Source organism: Amblyomma americanum, chromosome 5 (assembly GCF_052857255.1).
Source record: "Amblyomma americanum isolate KBUSLIRL-KWMA chromosome 5, ASM5285725v1, whole genome shotgun sequence".
Taxonomy (NCBI): Eukaryota; Metazoa; Arthropoda; class Arachnida; order Ixodida; family Ixodidae; genus Amblyomma; species Amblyomma americanum.
In genome coordinates this window covers 131963104-131980238 of record NC_135501.1, presented here as the reverse complement: position 1 = coordinate 131980238, position 17135 = coordinate 131963104, and the positions used below count along the sequence as shown (strand labels likewise).

At 46.1% G+C, this 17135-nt stretch overlaps 2 protein-coding genes across 2 annotated transcripts in view; both read right to left on the bottom strand.

Moving 5' to 3' along the window:
* The window catches only part of LOC144134204 (uncharacterized), a 45161-nt gene extending 37654 nt beyond the window's left edge, over positions 1–7507 (bottom strand). The window contains exons 1-4 of the mRNA XM_077667162.1: positions 7328–7507; positions 5985–6149; positions 5494–5593; positions 4327–4524 (exon numbers count right to left, since the gene is read on the bottom strand). Of these exons, the coding sequence (XP_077523288.1) occupies positions 4327–4524; positions 5494–5593; positions 5985–6149; positions 7328–7467 (603 nt within the window). The 5' untranslated portion in view covers positions 7468–7507. The remainder of the gene's footprint in view (positions 1–4326; positions 4525–5493; positions 5594–5984; positions 6150–7327) is intronic.
* Positions 7508–8985: 1478 nt separating this feature from the next.
* Positions 8986–17135, bottom strand: part of LOC144134203 (uncharacterized) — a 33662-nt gene continuing 25512 nt past the window's right edge. Inside the window, exons 6-7 of the mRNA XM_077667161.1 lie at positions 13387–13487; positions 8986–9150 (exon numbers count right to left, since the gene is read on the bottom strand). Coding sequence (XP_077523287.1) covers positions 8986–9150; positions 13387–13487 — 266 coding nt within the window. The remainder of the gene's footprint in view (positions 9151–13386; positions 13488–17135) is intronic.

Here is a 17135-nt window from a genome sequence, read left to right as displayed (position 1 = left end):
AAGATGGAAATTGCTCCTGTAAGGCAGGACCAGGTGGACGATGCAAGCATGTTGCTGCTTTAGTGCAGTACATAAACAAAGAAGAAAATGCATCACGTACAAGTGGACCAAGAGAATGGGGGAAGCCTTCAGTACGGTCACTGGGGACGTATAAAAAGGGAGCTTGCTTGGACGGTTTTCTTGGGAAGACGGTTGAAGACATTGAACCAATGGCACCAGCAGTACCGCCGCCTCAAGATGCAACTGCTGTAGCCGCATTACTTGATGAACTGTGGGACCATAACTGCTCACTGGTTACAGCCATCAAGCATGAGCTATCTGTGAACATCGATAAAGAACCAGTGGAAGAAACAATTGTGTATTGGCCACCAGTGGTGCAAGGCAACTTGCGAAAGTCTGGTCTCTACCGCTGCCTGGCAAACAATGAAAACAACGACGAGGATATGAGTTACCACATGGCCAACATTGTACAAACTGCTGAGCAAATAGTAGAAACTGAAACAAAAACACGAGGGTCAGAAAGAGACTTTCTGCAATGGAAAAAAATGCGGGCATGCCGTATTTCAGCCAGCAGTCGGCCGCACAACATACTGAAATCAAGAAAGGAGCGCCATGTACTGGCTGAGGAGTTCTTGTCCGAACGGTCATTTTGGTCATCAGCTACATCGTATGGGAATGCCCTTGAAGAAGAAGCCATAGAGTCATTTTCGAGGGAAATAGAAGCAGAAGTCCACAAGTGTGGGCTTGTGATTATGCTCGAGCAGCCTTGGCTGTGCTGCACACCAGATGCTATTGTTGTACAAGGCCCTACTGCATCGCGTCTTGAAGTGAAGTGTCCCTACTCGTGCAGAGACAAACCTATTGTAGATTTTGAAAACACCATATCTGGTGTTCCATACCTGGTTTTCCAAGATGGCAAGTTGGAGCTTAAGCGTACACACATGTATTACACGCAAATTCAAGTTTCAATGTATGTCCTCGGTTTAGAAGCGTGTTTCTTCTATGTGTACTCGAAACAGCAGCACATTACAGTCAAGGTACCAATTGACAACGCCTTCATTGCTCAGGCTGTTCCGCAGCTTGAGAACTTCTATTTTAAGTATTTGTTACCGGCACTAACAAAAGAAGTGATGCCCACTTTCAGGTAAACTGGTGTGTATTCTTCTGTGCATCACAAAGATTTCAATTCAGTGTTGGATATTGTTATAGCGCGTGGTTGCGATGAGCACGCGTTATCAGCGCGCTATCAGCCACGGAAGCGTCGCCATGGTTTGGAGTGCGTGACGTCACCTCGTGCTATATATATGTGTTCTGTGCCCATGAATAAACGGCTTTTTGTTCCCAGGATGCCAGCGTGATAACTTACTTCAGATATTAATGCAAGTGCATTAGAGGGACCATGGTGAGAAAACGTGGTGGGGCGCCACGCCAACAATAGTGATACATGGACACGATGCATGACCATGGTGCACGGAAAGGAATAAAGAGCAAGAATGACGGAAGCAGTCAAAACGAAAAGTGTTGCTGAAAAGACAACAAGACAGTTTTCAACATCATCCAAGCAGGCTTGAAGACATTGGTGGCTTTTTTAGGGCTTCTGTCAAGACAGGACAAGAACTAAATCAGCGTGGAAAATTTAAACTAGAAAAGGATTGAGTGCCACTGATGAAATCTAGGGACATAGTGTCAAGACTACTTTCAACACTAAGGAAGCAAGGAACGAGCACAATGGAAAGGCTAAAAAAAATAATTTATTGTAAACATTGATCCCTCAGAGAAATGAGTTCTTTTTACCAAAAGTTTCATACTTCATCTTCAGCATGGAATCAGCATTTTCTGGTTGCTTCACTTATCAAAAAAAATCATACGTTAGCCCCTTTATTTTTATAAATCAACAAAACAACTAATAGATTATCAAACATATACCACAGCCACTGTATTTACAGTCTAGAGCACTGCACATGCAAGTGCGCTTTTCTACAACTGGATAACTGGCACCGCAAATCACTGCCATTGAGCTCATAAGATAAAACAAAAAAGGGTGAGGTGTTTTCATTCAATTACTTGAATGTATTGGGCAGAAAAAGTGGGCTTTTCATAAAAGCAGTTTGACAAACTCAGTTGCCCTTCAGCTCTCATTGTGCACATACTGCAGAAAAAGTATTTGTACACATAAACTCAGTGTGAAATGCAGAGCACGAAAGAAATGCTTCAAGATGTTCTGAATGCATATGACAGCCTGAAACGGTGAGTGCTTAAGCAACTCCGAGTAACAAAGCAATCGCACTTCAAGCTGAAACAAAGGAGTGCTCGATGAATTTAAATCCCTACTCTGCATAGCATCACACGAGAGTGATGTCTAGTTTTTGACCACCTGAGAGAAGTTTGGCAACCATGGCAGCTGCATGCACTCTGCCTGCCCATTAGTTCACAAGTATCCAAAATGTGGCACATACGTGTTCTAGCTCGAACTAGACGACCCTGTACATATTGCCCGCCTGACTGTGCAATCCACCAACACAAAACATGCCAAAATATCTCTTGTATTTAAAATTATAATCTGTAAATGTTACAAAAAAGTCACGCTATAAGTTCAGTCGGGGAATTAAAAGATAGCAATGATTGTTAGTTGCCATGGTCACTCGGAAAGTAAGTGAAAACAGGATTCTCAACAGGGTAAACCAAAACCTGGATTTTTAAAAATATACATATTGCATTTTGACAAAAAATCTGCTTATTTCCAAATTTGTTTTGTGGTTTATGGGGTTTAACGTCCCAAAGCGACTCCGGGTATAAGAGACGCTGTAGTGAAGGGCTCCGGAAATTTCGATCACCTGAGGTTCTTTAACGTGCACTGACATCGCACAGCACACGGGCCTCTAGAATTTCACCTCCATCGAAATTCGACCACCGTGGCAGGGATCGAACCCGCGTCTTTTGAGCCAGCAGCCGAGCGCCATAACCACCGAGCCACCGTGGAAGCTGTTACCAAAAATGTAGCTATGGCTGCACTCCAGAGATCTTGCTGAGACATACATACTCGCATTGCAAGGCTTACCTACTTTTAATGGTATTTTTTTAAATGCCTATATTAGTTATGTAACCTAAGTATAAATGCAAGTTGAGTGCTCATTGTGCTCTCACACAGTCAGGTTTCTAGATTTGTGTAGTAATAGGATCACTGAGCAGCCTAAGTTTTTCGTGTCTCAATCAGATCACTGTTCCCAACAGTCAAACAAGTCCCAAGTTTCTCGATGTTTTTCAATAGATGTTTCAAAATTTTGACAAAGAAATGTATCCTGCAATGCGTACCTTTTACTAAACACATCCTGGGTGCAACTTTTTTGATAGAGATACATGAAGATCCTAAAAAAAGAACGACTTATTTCCTGCAGTAAAAAATAGTTTTGTGCATTAATGGTAATAACCAGCCCTCAAAAGAATATACTTGCACTGTAACGTCATCTGTCTATTTTGTACATGGTGAACATGACAGCTTGCCCATTACCACATTACTCTTTAGCTTTAATGATTGGGCTGTGTAAGTTTGTAAGCACACCGCACATATCCATTATTTTTGAGACGTGAGGAAGCAAATCAGCAGACAACTTTTCTGACAATATCATGAAAAGTTTCATACGTTGAATACATCTTTCAAAGTGTATTCTTGCACATGCCACTTTGTATGAGGTAAAAACTTCCTCACGAATAAAAGGCTGGTTTGGTCGTGCAAAAGTAGGCACCTGAAATAGCACGCCTCGTTCCACAAGTGCACTTCTGATTTGAGGAAAGCCCTTCAGCAAGCACAAGATCTCCTGGGCTAAGCAAGTGCAAAATACCAGAATCAGTTGTTATGAATGAATCGGTGGCACGGCCACCATAAGGCCTTAATAAGAAGCAGATATTTCCTCTAGGTGTTATTCCTACAAGAAATTTGACAGTGTATGTGCCTTTATAATTAGAAAACATCAGCACTTTCTCATGCACAGTGTTTGGTGCTGAGCAGAAAACCTCAGTGCAATCTATAATGACTCGACATTTTGCATACTCAGGCTTGAAACATTCAGGCATCATGAGCTCAATGGTTGAATGTGAGGGCCAGTAGATAAGACAGCGCATTTTGGCATGTAAAAGATTCAAAATCAGAAAAAAATGTCGTGAACAAGTTGTCCTATGCATACCAAAAGAGACCGCTAAAGCCGAATAGGAAAGATTGAGCTTTAGCTTCATGAGAAAGAGGAGGAGTTTGTTTGATGCATTTACAATTTCCTCTTCCCCACTGACATTAAGCACCCCCACAACAATGCTCTGCAATTTTGAAAATACTGGCAGTGACACACCAGCAATGGATTTTAAAATGTCTGAGGCCTTTTCACTGGAGCAGGCAGATACACTTGAGTAGCCTCGAAAGCTACAGGTAGATTTCAAGCTGTCGATGTTCATTGGGTCACACGCGCTGTCCTTGACGCCATAGGAAGTGCCCCATGCGGCATTCTTTGTTTCCTTCTTGCTAGGAAAGGTAGCCTGCAAGAAATTACGCACACAATCATTTGAAGCCGTGCTTATTAGAGGGTAACAAAGCTATTTTAGGTACACATTTGCATTAAATATTGCTCAAAGAATAATGCAGTGAACAATGACAAAACTGAAAATGTGCTTAAGATAAATATTAACACATAGTTTATTTCCCAATCTGAAGTATTTTATCTATCATACGCGCTAGCTGCTATCTCAAAGCTGTACCTACACAGCACAACACCCAGTCCACACTTCAAAAAATTGGGGCGCTGCAGAAAGGTATCAACAAGAAAATATATGTAATTTTAGGTACAAGTCTATTCAGGTGCAATGAAATTAGAGCAAATATGCATACTAGTTCCCATCCTACCTGTGTCTCAGCACTGCAACTTTGCATGCAGCAAAGGAACAGACTCGGCATATCTGGCTCCAAAGTCCAAGTACAGGGGTCTGTTTGTGTTTCTGCCTGCATTCATTGAAAGGCACAGTCACTTCTTTTTTGTTCAAAATTTCCTCCCCACATTACACAATGCAGTCATGCAGTGAATCGTAGTGTTTGTTAGCACCAGTATAAACTGCAATCTTTTAAAGAAAAAATATGAATGACATATATGCAAATGACCTGAAATTGTGCTGTAACGATTAATGAAGACTTCTGGTGTGTTATGTTCACTGACACAATGTTTTAAAAATGTCTTGGGCAACTTTCCTAGATAACAACACAACTGAAAGCACAAAATGTCAGCATGCTATGTGCAAACTGATACAAAGAAAGAAACCAAAGACTAGAACATCGTCATGTCCATAGACACAAGCATATTAAGGGCAAAGAAACTGGGAGAAAGCATTAAATCTAGCTTGCCAGAAATTCCAAAGCTTTGTTTGTTGTTCAAGTCAACACAGAACTTTGTGAAATCAGCTTAGTAACGTTGGTATTGTAAAAGCTTTTCAGGATGGGTATGTGAAGAGAAATACACTTATGAGTCCATTTGTGGAATCGTAGCCTTCTTCATCAGTAGCCACTTCCTGCACACAGCTTGATGTGGGTTCTTTGCTCTGTTCACGTGACCGCAACCTGGATTAAGACAACTCTTTGAGGATTGTTACACTGTGAATCAATATTCATTGAGAAAAGTCATTACCTAGATAGAACAAGCAACAAAAATTGCTCCACAGTTAATGAATCTTTGAATACTATTGCTGTATTTGGTCTAGCACTAGTTGAATCAGTTTCATACTAGCTGCATAGTTAAAGCAATGACACAATGCGTAGTTATAATCCTACCACCACAACTGCTAGCCACTAGGACCTACAGTATGTAAAGCAATCATAACATTTCCAGTATCGCCTGCCCTATTTGGTTCTCTCTGTCACAGTTCATTCCAAGTTCCGTTCCATTCACATTTAATAATGCCAGCCACAAAGCACACCATTTGATTAAAATATTTTCGCTAGTTCATCTCACCTTTCATATCTGTAAGCAGAAGGTGTCTTGGTGCGTCTGTATTCACTTGGAAATAGGGTCGGCAGATATGCTGGACTCCGAGGGTCGTTGGATTTCTCACCATTTACAAAATGGTTGCTGCAGATCCTGCTGTGTTTGGTCGGCTCCCACAGGCTCCCGTCTTTTCTAATAAAATTATGACAGAAGCACACATAAACACAGCCATTACAGCAAAAGGGAATAAATTGTTTGGTTTTTGGCTGCATGGGCAATGAGGGTCCCCGTAGCGGAAGACTGCAGATTAATTTAGCACCTGGGGTTCAAAACAGTTTGCTGTTGGGCTAGCTGGTGCATTGACATCATATGCATCTAATTTAACAGCACAGGACAGCGTGTTCGTCTTTTATTTTGTCCGGTCCTTTGCACTAAATTAAGCGATTATGATGTTACCTAAAAGTCTTTAACTTGCGCTGACATCGTACAGCCAACGGGCATATTTTTTTTTTATTTCGCCTGCATCGAAATGCCGCCTCCGGCGGCGGGGTCCAACCCATGTCCTTGGGATCAACAGCCGAATCCACAGGGCTACCGCGGCGGGAGAGACCTGATAATGCAATGTGCTGTCCTGCCTCTAGACACAATTAACTACAAAAAAATGGACACAAAATCACTGCAAGCATGAGGTCATCGCGTCACAAACGAAGCTCAGACCACATCCATGCAAAATGAGCAGAGGTCTTGCACGCGGTAGCAATCTGAAGTTTCAATGCGCGAACACACAGGCCCAAAACATCAACATGCGGAAAATGAAGATCAAGCTTCTAGCGATAGCGAAACTATCTCCATGACGCCGAGACACAGTCATGCAGGGGACAACATACGCAGCATTCACATATCCTAATCGAAATAAAGCACATTATCACAGAGCAGACAATACCCACAACCTGTGCATTAAAATTATCGCCATTAAAAAAGCAAACGTTTCAACACGAAAACACAGAGGCGCGATAAATATCAACATGCGAAACTTTCGAGCGATAGCGGAACTATCTCGACAGTGACCCCAAAATGCACTCATGCAGGGGGCAAATTACACACGTATACCGTCAACAATTGAGCGCATAATCACGGTGCAGGCAATACCCGTAACGAGTTCTTTCAAAATACCACCACCAAAGCAGCAGCGCCCTGCACATGCCCTAGCTGCGATGCGCAGTCAACTGCTTACCAATGTGAACTTGAGTCGCAGCAGCATGACGATTTATGATGAGACGACGACTATCCTGAACACTTCCTTGCATCATTAAAAAAGAGGCGTGAATAAAAAATTTCACGTTTTAAAGTAAATGGAATCAGTTCCTCACCTCTGCCGTCGAACAGCGGCGATCCATTGCTGTCGTCGCTCCCGCTCATAGGGCCGCGCTGGGAACGAGTAGCATCGCGTCTCCGGCGTATTTTTATATGTGTTAGAGCAACCAACCACACAACAGTTGTTATTGGACATCCCTTCGGGCTCCTATCGCAATGAAGATGCACGGACAAACCTTATTTGATCGAAGAAACGACCGAGAAAGATAAAGCCACGTCGCAACAACACAGAAGCGACCGGCAAACGGCGCGCTTCACTCCCGGAAGTTGGGAGCAAAGCCGCCACCTGTGGCGCGGCCGTCGCTTTGCACGCCGCCTTATTCGCACCGGCACTGAGCTCTCCCGCCCACCGATGACGCGTCGGCGCGTGCGTCCGCCAGCGGTATTCCCAAACTTCACGTACTGCCACCCGCGCTCCTGTTATAGTATGGCTATGGAACTACATGGGATTCAGATCCAAGCGTAAGGCTATGGAATATACAGTTTTGGCCCAAACAAAAAGACCGGTAATCATAGCCCTTCTAGAGATGGACGGTTAAGTAAAGCTCACTGGATACAAAGCATACAACGAGAAATTGACGGCTGAGTCCCGTTCGATCACAGCTGCACTTGTACTCCGCAATCTCTCAACAAATCAACCTAATCTGGAAATGTCGGAGGTCTCTCATACCTTCATACAAATCTTACTGAAAACGCGCCCGCCCCTCTACATTAGCAATGTATACAGTCCACCTGTAGACAACAGCATGAAAATGACTACCCTCATCCGCAAGGCGCATTCAGCCGCGGAGATTTTAACGCGCCCCATTCAGAAGGGGCTACTCAATTAACAGTAGAAAGGGAACTAAACTCTGGCTGAGGCGCTAAGGCACACCTCACGCATCGACCCTGACAAACCTACGCGCATTGGTAACAGTGTAGCTAGGGGTACGCGCCCCCACCTTACCTTTGCAAGAAATATCCCCGGTGTGAGATGGGACAATCTCAACATTAACATAGGAAGCGATCACTGTGTGCTGTGTACCATTTCCGATCCGCGCATTGCAGAATGCGTCGCCGGGAAGTGAAGCACATGAATTGGGAAACCTTCAGATATGTCCGCTCACAAAGGCACGCTGGGAGAGGAGAGCAGCTGGAAAGATCAAAGCTTTTCGTTGCTTCTGCTTCATTGAGGGACTTTAGCCCCACCAGATAGTTGGCTCCACCCATGTGAAAGAAGGTGTTCTAGTAGCGTACTAGCAGGCGCCGCTTTGTCTTTTTATTCTTTTGTTCGTTTGTTTTTCGACAGGCGGACGACCGTTCCAAAGGGACTGGCCTACTTCTTTTTTTGTCACCACCTGTTCCTATCAGTTTCTCTGTTCTCGCATCACAGATATTTTCAATGCTGCTGTCATGTGCTAATAATTTTTTTTTCTCCTGCGTGGTCACTGCACTAGTAAGCTGGGTCTAATGGAGGCCGGGGCCGCCGAATGTCCAGAGTGATGAAAAGCACAAGTTCATGTGCTGTACGAAAGGCAACGCACAAGCAGTCGAATTAATCCGGAGTCCTCCATTACGGCGTCTGCCATATCTTATCACGATGATATTCTCATTTTCGTTGCTCTCACTGCGAGAGTACTGAATGGTCCCGACTTGTGCGCGCACATTTAAGGTATCATGTTAGCACATTAAAGGGGCTCATCTCATCGTCTTCACCACAACTCGATTCAGCATTGCTGGGTATCTCGTCCTCCTGGTTGACAACAATCGCTGTTCCTTGGTCAACAACATCGTCGATGATGTGGTCCAGTTTTCTCATTACATCTTCCTCACTAACATGCTGCACATAATTCTTCCATTTCTCGGTAGTCACTTGCATGATGCCTTGTCAAAACACAGGGTTCACGTCTCGGAGCTTCAACGTTCTGTTTTAACTGGCCACGAAACCCAATACGTCGCTCGAAAACCTCTATCAGGTTCAGTTGGCAGTGGTGGGGTGGCAGGCGCAAAACGAGATGGCCAGCAGGGGTGAAGACTACATGGTATCGCTCGCCACCTGTGTGCACGTTGTTGACAGACTTCATGAGTTCGGCCTTCATCTTGTCGCTGCTCCACGCGACACCGTTTTCGGACAGCCAAGCCTGTCTGTCCTTTTTGAGGCTACTCATCGGCGGCCCTTTATCGTACTTCACAGAATGATATAGCGCGTTGTCCATCACTATAACGCTGCCTGGCGGTAATAGAGGGAGAAGTTTCCGGGAGAACCAGTTTTTGTAGTGTTCCTCGCTGAGTTTTTCCTTTTCTAGCTCGGAAAACTTCCGCTGCGAATTCGGCAAAACCTCGTTCACTGCCACAATGCGTCACAATAAGCCTGCCACCTAAGCCACTGAGGTTTCGTAGACCAATCACAGTCCGGATCGATGTGCTTCGTGGTTAATAGTGCAGTGTGTCCACACTCGAATTGGCGTGTGGCTGGCACTGACCCACGTTGCGTCGGTGAAAAATATAGGTCTGTCCTGACGTCTATCCTGTCTGGCGCAGGTACCGGCGGCGACACTGCACTCTATGCGTCGCTTCGGTTAGCATTGCATTCCAAGAGCACTTCTCGTACCGGAAGCCAAATTTCTTCAGCCTCCTCTGCATTGTCGCTGTCAACATGGTCGGTAGCGTGTCTTTTTCGAAATGCGCCACCACCTTGGCAATGGCAGGAATGTCCCCTCTCTGAAAAAAAGCGGTCTACCGCCCTTCGCAACACGCTCAGGTCAAAATCGTCTAGCTTCGTCATCCGCTCGCGACTTCTTCCGCCAACACGCTTCTTCGGTGCACTCGGCCCACCTTCAACGTCTGCGCTGACCACTGGAGAAGCGTTCACTCTATCACCTGGACGCCTTTTTCCGTCTCTTGATGAGAGAATTCGTGATTAAACTGCCCCACATCCGACGCGAAGCGCTTCAGGAACTATGAAAGCCAACAGCTTCGCCCGTCTGCGAAAACAGCGCACTCTCGGTGTAGGGCACACAGGCGACACAACCGACTCGGTTGATGCGATGTTGAAAAAGATGCGGAGCATTACTCCTTGCAGCTTTCCTCCTCAGAGCTGTGTCCGTACGGGCTTTGTTACTTTCGCCAGTGATTTAACACTCTACCATCCACACCTACCAGTACGTTTTGAATTGCTGTGATTATTGTTTTATTTATAGTCCTACACTGCTGAAATATTTTGGAACTAGCCCTGATAGGACGACCGAGCTCTGCCTTCCGTGGTGCTTCAAACATGGAGGAGGGAAAGCACTCAGGAGAGGCGGCTACGCCACAGTGTTTGACGCCGGCTTCCCCATACGCCCTCCCTACTTGGCCGCCGTCGCAGGGCGCTTGCGCATGCGCAGCAGGCATTGCAGCAGACACCGCCGCGGCGCCTAGCGTTACTATTGGCGGCGCCGTCGGCTAAAAACCCCCAGTAGTCCTTGCGAAAGGGCGTGACATCCGGCACACTTTTTGGCGTGCAGCTCGGAAAAAAGAGGGCCTTTCGTGAGTTTTCACTCGTCCACGGCTGCAAACATCATGCGAGAGGGAGTATAAACATTAGACTCGCAAGACTTGAAGCGTATATATTGAGGCATTGAAAAGGCGCTGTTCAAAATGAAGTTTGAAAACAGCGCACTTCTGCCCTGTTTAACGCAAGTTGGAATCTCTCTGCTGCCGTTGTGAGATTTGAGCACATGTGACAGCTCCCATGCAGCACATGCTTGGCTCGCGTCTTCGTGCTTTGCTTGCTGCACGACAGGTGTCAGCCCCTGCCACCCCCATCACCCAGTTTCAAATGGCACGCTCCTACATTCCATCCAGCCGCCGAGGAGGCTGAGTGGTTATGGCGCTCGGCTGCTGGCCCGAGAGACAGGGGTTCGATCCCGGCCGCGGCGGTCGAATTTCGACGGAGGCGAAATTCTAGAGGCCCGTGTACTGTACGATGTCAGTGCACGTTAAAGAACCCCAGGTGGTCGATATTCCCGGAGCCCTTCACTACGGCGTCTCTCATAGCCTGAGTCGCTTTGAGACGTTAAACACCCATAAACCCAAACCCTACCTTCCATCCATCCATCCAGCCTGTCACTGCGTTGTGCGAAGTCTTCCGCCCATGCTTCGTGGGGTGTGTTGTATGTGTGCGCGCTCCCGCGCCTAAGTGTCATTAATGTGTTTAATTTTTAATAAGAAGTGTTTCTTGGTTCTTCGTCCTCGCGCAGAGCTTCACATCGTCAAGCTTGACGGGCAGCTGAATGCATAGGCGGAATACCGCGCAAACTGATAAGTTAAGCGTCGCCAACGTGTTGCGGGTATGTCTTCTTCAATTTTCCACACATTAGACCGAGGACTTATTACTTCGTACTATGGCGGAAACAATAACGGCGTTAGTAGAAGAGCGAAGCGCCACCTAGCTCTGTTTGATGCCTTGCAGGCAACGGTGCCAAGGCTGCGGAAGTAGTTCGTCCGCGGAACAATATTACTCTGCCACATATTCGTCAATCTCGAAGCTTCGGTGAGCGTTAGGGCTAAAACAATGAGCGGTATAAAGCGAAGAGGTAACACTGAAAACTACGATGGAAGCTGTGAGGCGTTCAGTGCTCGCAGCCTCTGGCGATAACATTCACCGATTGTGAACTACTTTTTAAGCGCGGATGGAGTAAGGGCGATTCGCCCTTTTAGCCGCGTATCGGACCGCCAAAGTAATTATTTCTGGAAGTCACGATGAGTTGGGAGACGAAAATGTGGTAAGTAAAACAAACCACAGGAGATTGCCATTCATGGCACTTAAGATCTGTCGCCACGAAATAGGCTTGTGTTCACTTTGGTTTTAGGTCAAATGTTTTAGGGGAGTCCCCCAAGATGAAGTTGGTTTGTATTAAGGCGGTAATAACTGATTGGCATCAACCCAAGCGCAGCCATACGGCTACAAAGGAAAGCTGTACAGCTTTCTCAGAAACTTCATTGTAGAAGAAAAATTCTTCGTGGTCCGGGGTTCAAACCCGGGACCACCGCTTCACCGGAGCAGTCGCTCTACCAACTGTGCTAACCGGGATGGCAAGCTTATGGTAGGGCGAGAGCGAATCGGTCAATACCTCGGAGTGGGAACAGGATTGGTCAAAAGTTTTGTAGCCGTATGGCTGCGCTTGGGTGGGTGCCAATGAGTAATGAATCCCTTAACAACTTCGGTTTTAGGAAGAAGTATTTTTGGGGCTCAGACATTGCAGGCAACGCCTCTCCTGCCAGGACCACTCACCGTGCCCGTGCTGACTAGTCTGGCACGAGTAATGACTGCGCGAACAGGCACGCTAGCTTTGGCAGCGTTGTCTGCTATGTATGGAACGGAGCAGGAGGCGGCTGCAAGGGGAGGATCCTGGCGGGCGGCTATTAGCGTAACACGCCACGTGCCAGCAGTGAAGACCTGAGATCAAATTTCGCATTACCGGCTATCTTGACAGCCTGTAAATTTTCTCACTAGCCAAAATAGCAACGTTGTGTCTCTGTGCGCATTAGGTTTTTTTCTTGATTAAACTATACCAACATGTAGACGAGTCTCCCTCATGGCCCGCTTATAGGTTTGCAGCGTGGCCATTCTGTGCCCTCAAGGCGATCAAGGTGCATCGTTTCCTTTTTGAGATTCTAAAAAAACGTTGCAACGACTAAGGTGTGCCGGATAACCAGAAAGTCCGTAATGTAGGACATGAGTGTAACGTATGTGCTACAAGGCCCCAACACGACTGCAAAGGCAGAGGCACCATTTTAACAGGCACAGCAACCGAGGAGTTAAAGTTTTAGAAAACGCCCGCTTCTCTCGCATTTTTTGTCTCGCCTGGACTGGGATTCCAGTTTTTCTATTCCTACGACAACGCGTCATGTTACTTTTTTGTTATACGAAAAGAACGTAGCCATCCCTTTTATGAACTTTCATTAAGCGTCCTTCACATTCTACTGTAATTTGTGCTGCACGCCTCTCTTGCCAGGACCACTCATCAGGCTCGTGCTGACTAGTCCGGCATGAGTAATGACAAATCAACGCATTGAGCGAGTATTTCAAAACCATCCTTTTCGTCTGCCATGTGGCCCACTTTTTTCTCACGTCCGTCAGCACCTCGCCACTTTGGTCGGGTGTGTCCGTCGTTCCAGCCATAACTTCGGCGTCTGCGGAGAGAAGAGAGGGAGCGACCGTGTCAGCGACTTGTAAGATATGCGACGCAGCTTTCTTCTATTCCATATCGAAAAGCAGAAAATTTTTGTTTCCACAACAGGCTTTCCTGTAGTTTTTTGGGAATTCACAACAAATTCTTGTAGTAGCAACATGATTTTCTGCAGTATTGAGCAGTCCCCTGTCGTAACGATGGATCCCGTTCTGTCACCACAACAGACAGTTTCGCAGCAAAACAAAAATTGTCGTAACGACAGAACAAAATTTTCGTTGTATTTTGGGACCAGCTCTGTGGTATTTTTCGACCAGGCCACTTCGCCAAGTACGTTTGTGTGGCATGTGACCAAAAATGGTCGAGGGTGAGGAGGACAGCCTCTGCCCGCTCATCAAAGCTTCGAACAGAGCACTTCGTCTCGGCAAGGTCGGCAAGACCATGTTTAAACATTGCCTAAACTACCGAGTCCCTCACACCGCTTAGGGCGGGTGGTGGTTCAAGTGGGAGCCCAGGTTCGACAAAATGTAAAATAAGGCTCGCGGGCGTACACAAAATGTACTGGAAATTATTCAGGCATCCGATCCTAAGCCCGAATCCTGAGCGTCAACACCGTGTTGGCATTGCTCAGTCAAAAACGCCTTTGTTTTTGGAATTAGCCGCACTTTAGATCTGCTCTTCTTTCGCTTGGCTGGAATTGGCGCAATTTTTAGCTGCGAGATTTTAGGTTTTCAAGTAAATGTGACCTCTATGCCGACACTTGTGTGCTACTCGTCTGGACGATGCTATTTTCGGTCGACCTACACTTGCTTTGCGTCATTCCTTGGCCTGATAACTGTTTAGTCTGTTTTTTTCTTCTTAACGTTTCCTCGGAGACAATTTAATTTTCTGTGCATATTTTGCTCTCCTCTTGGTGCACAGGCTGTCACATCATTTTTAGGTCTGGCTTTTAAAAAGGAAAGCTGCTACAAGCAGCCCTCGTCCCACCCCCGCCCCCACCCCCACCCCTCGTAAGGGCCTAAGCCGTTCCCATCCGGTCACATGGCGATGACTTGTGATCAGGTGGCCAGTGGTGGTCTTGAGATCGTTATGGTACCACGTTGCAAAACAGTTCATCCGTGTAAGACTTTACTGTAGATCTTAAGCATTAGAAAATGAAAGAGGCATGGAGACTTGCTTGGCGGAGTTAGGCGCGTTACTTAAGCAGGAATTTTTTTTAGCCTTCCCTGGTGTCACTGGCTCCGGTTCGTTTGCCACTTTATCTTTTTGTCGACGAGCGTGGGAATTAAACGTCAGATCTCGGTCCTGTTTCACGGGAGGCGTTAAGGATCTGCATCCTTACATCTCTCGGGTTCTTTTACTAACCACTAGTAGCTTGGAATTAATTATTCCTTTTTCTAAGCACATAAGGTTTTGAAACTTCACCACATAACAAATACACAAAACTATAAAGAGCACTGAGCGCACCTGAGAAGCACCTGGAGAGGCTCATAATGCAGCAAAATGCCCTCGTAAAAACACGGTATGACCTCCAATACGCTAAAAAACTACTGGTATAATAAAATAAATATAATAAAGGCTGGTATAATTTTTTTTTTCAAAATATCCAGAACCTGTCGATTTAAAGAGCAATTTACTCTTAGTTTTTCATCACCTCCTAAATGTCACTGAACGCACTCGAGATCACAGCAGTACGCAGGAATTGCGTAACTAAGGCGTAGACGAGGCACTTGCAGGGGTGCCAAGCAGCACAATTTATTGGCAAAATATTGGTAATATATTGGCAAAGGCCCGTCCTACGTAGGTCCAGAGTGAAACAATTCATTTCCAATATAGGGCCGATTACCTGTGCGGCTTAGGATTCTAGAAAATGCCCATAAAGGTTGCACAGCGACCATAGAGTTTCTTCACAGAAGTGAGAAAATACCGATCGGGAAGGGTGCCATGCAAGGTGACACTACCTCTCTGGTTATATTAATCGTTTGTCTCCCGGAGGTATTCATAGATTGTGATGGGGAATACTTGGGTGGTGAGGGAGAATACCTTAATCTACTGTGCGCTGATGACACCGCTTTCTTAAGTACCTCAGAGAATGAATTGCCAAGCACGACCGAGGACCTGAATGGCAGGCCAAAGGATTGATATGCAAAAAACAAGTGATCTTCAAGTCTTGGAGTGGAACCGCAGTTTACTATCGAAGCGTTGCAAGTGGTAAGAAAGTTAATCTGCTATAGGGTGGACTGCATTCGACAGGCACCCTCAGGTGATGCATAGAAGTTTACAAGTATTCTTCACGAAGAAAGTGAAAGACTGCTCTATCTTACTGGTACTCACCTATGGGGCAGAAAGATGGAAGCTAACGAAAAGGGTTCAACTCAAGTTAAGGACAACGGAGCGAGCAATGGAAGAGGAAGGAAGAGAGTAGAGTGGGTCAGGTGACAAAACGTGAGTTAATGGCATCCTACTAGAAATCAACAATAATAAATGGGTATCGTCTGGGCATATTTGCACGACAAGATAATCGGTGTTTATCTTGGTTAAGCGTAATGGAGTCGATTCCAAACGAAGACAGCCGTAGTAGCGGGAAGGGGGGGGGGGGGGCAGAATGTTACGTGGGCGGATGAGATTATACTCGGCCAACTGAAAAATTTAGGGCCAAATCTGTCTTAAAGAATGCGCTCCACAAATAGCGTCGACCGGTCTTTATAATATCGCAGTTAATCCCACTTCGTGCAGGATCTTGGCAACTACCGGCGACTGAACGCAGAGGATTAACCGCGACGCATGACAAACGATCGGTTCCACTGGCTGGGCGGCCTTTCCTCCCGGATGCATTTTTCAATTGTATCCTACCATAGGAAGTCTGCAGGAATTATCAGCTGGCTGCAGCTGGCACTAGACTGTTTAACTGCAGAGATATGGGAGAGGCCTTTCATCTGCTGTCGACGTAGGTAGGCTGATGTCGATGATGAAGATGATGGCTTTCTAGGCACAAAAATAGCCAGGCGAAAATAAAACGAATATGTGAGACTCGTAACTGAAACAATTTCTTATTGTGATTTTTAATACACAGTCCGGAGCGTTTCTCCAATGCAGTTGAGTTGGCTGCTCAGTGCCGCGTGCACGTTTCTTCGCCCGTTTCATCCAACGCTGTTTATCGTAATGCAAAACTCGCTTAGCAAGCAACCTTTTTCACCAGAAATTCTTCGTTAGGGTTGCTGACAATACCCCGAGCTTGCTGTCATCGCTTTCTACAGCGAAGCACGCATTTTCCACAAAGGCAAGCCAGCTACACTTCCCAACAGTGGTCCCCGAAGAACCAGTAAAATGGCGAAGCCCACACCGGTCGCGGTGCTGTAGAGCTCACCAAATAACTGACCATTGCCAAGACAGCGTAAGCCCCTGTTACCGCCAGAAGCCCCTCCTCCTTCAGAAACTGTGGTTGTCACCCGCACGAAATGACGCCATCAGATTGCCAGGTCACGTGACCGACTGTCATTGGTCATATTAATGGCTCGTGCAAAACATTGGTCCAAAGCCCCCTTACCCATATGAGCTAATAAGTTTAGAACGAAAGCATGGCCGCATATGCATCCAAGCAATCTTCACAATTTCGCTCGCCGTGGTGAAAATTCATTATGGGAACGCCTCA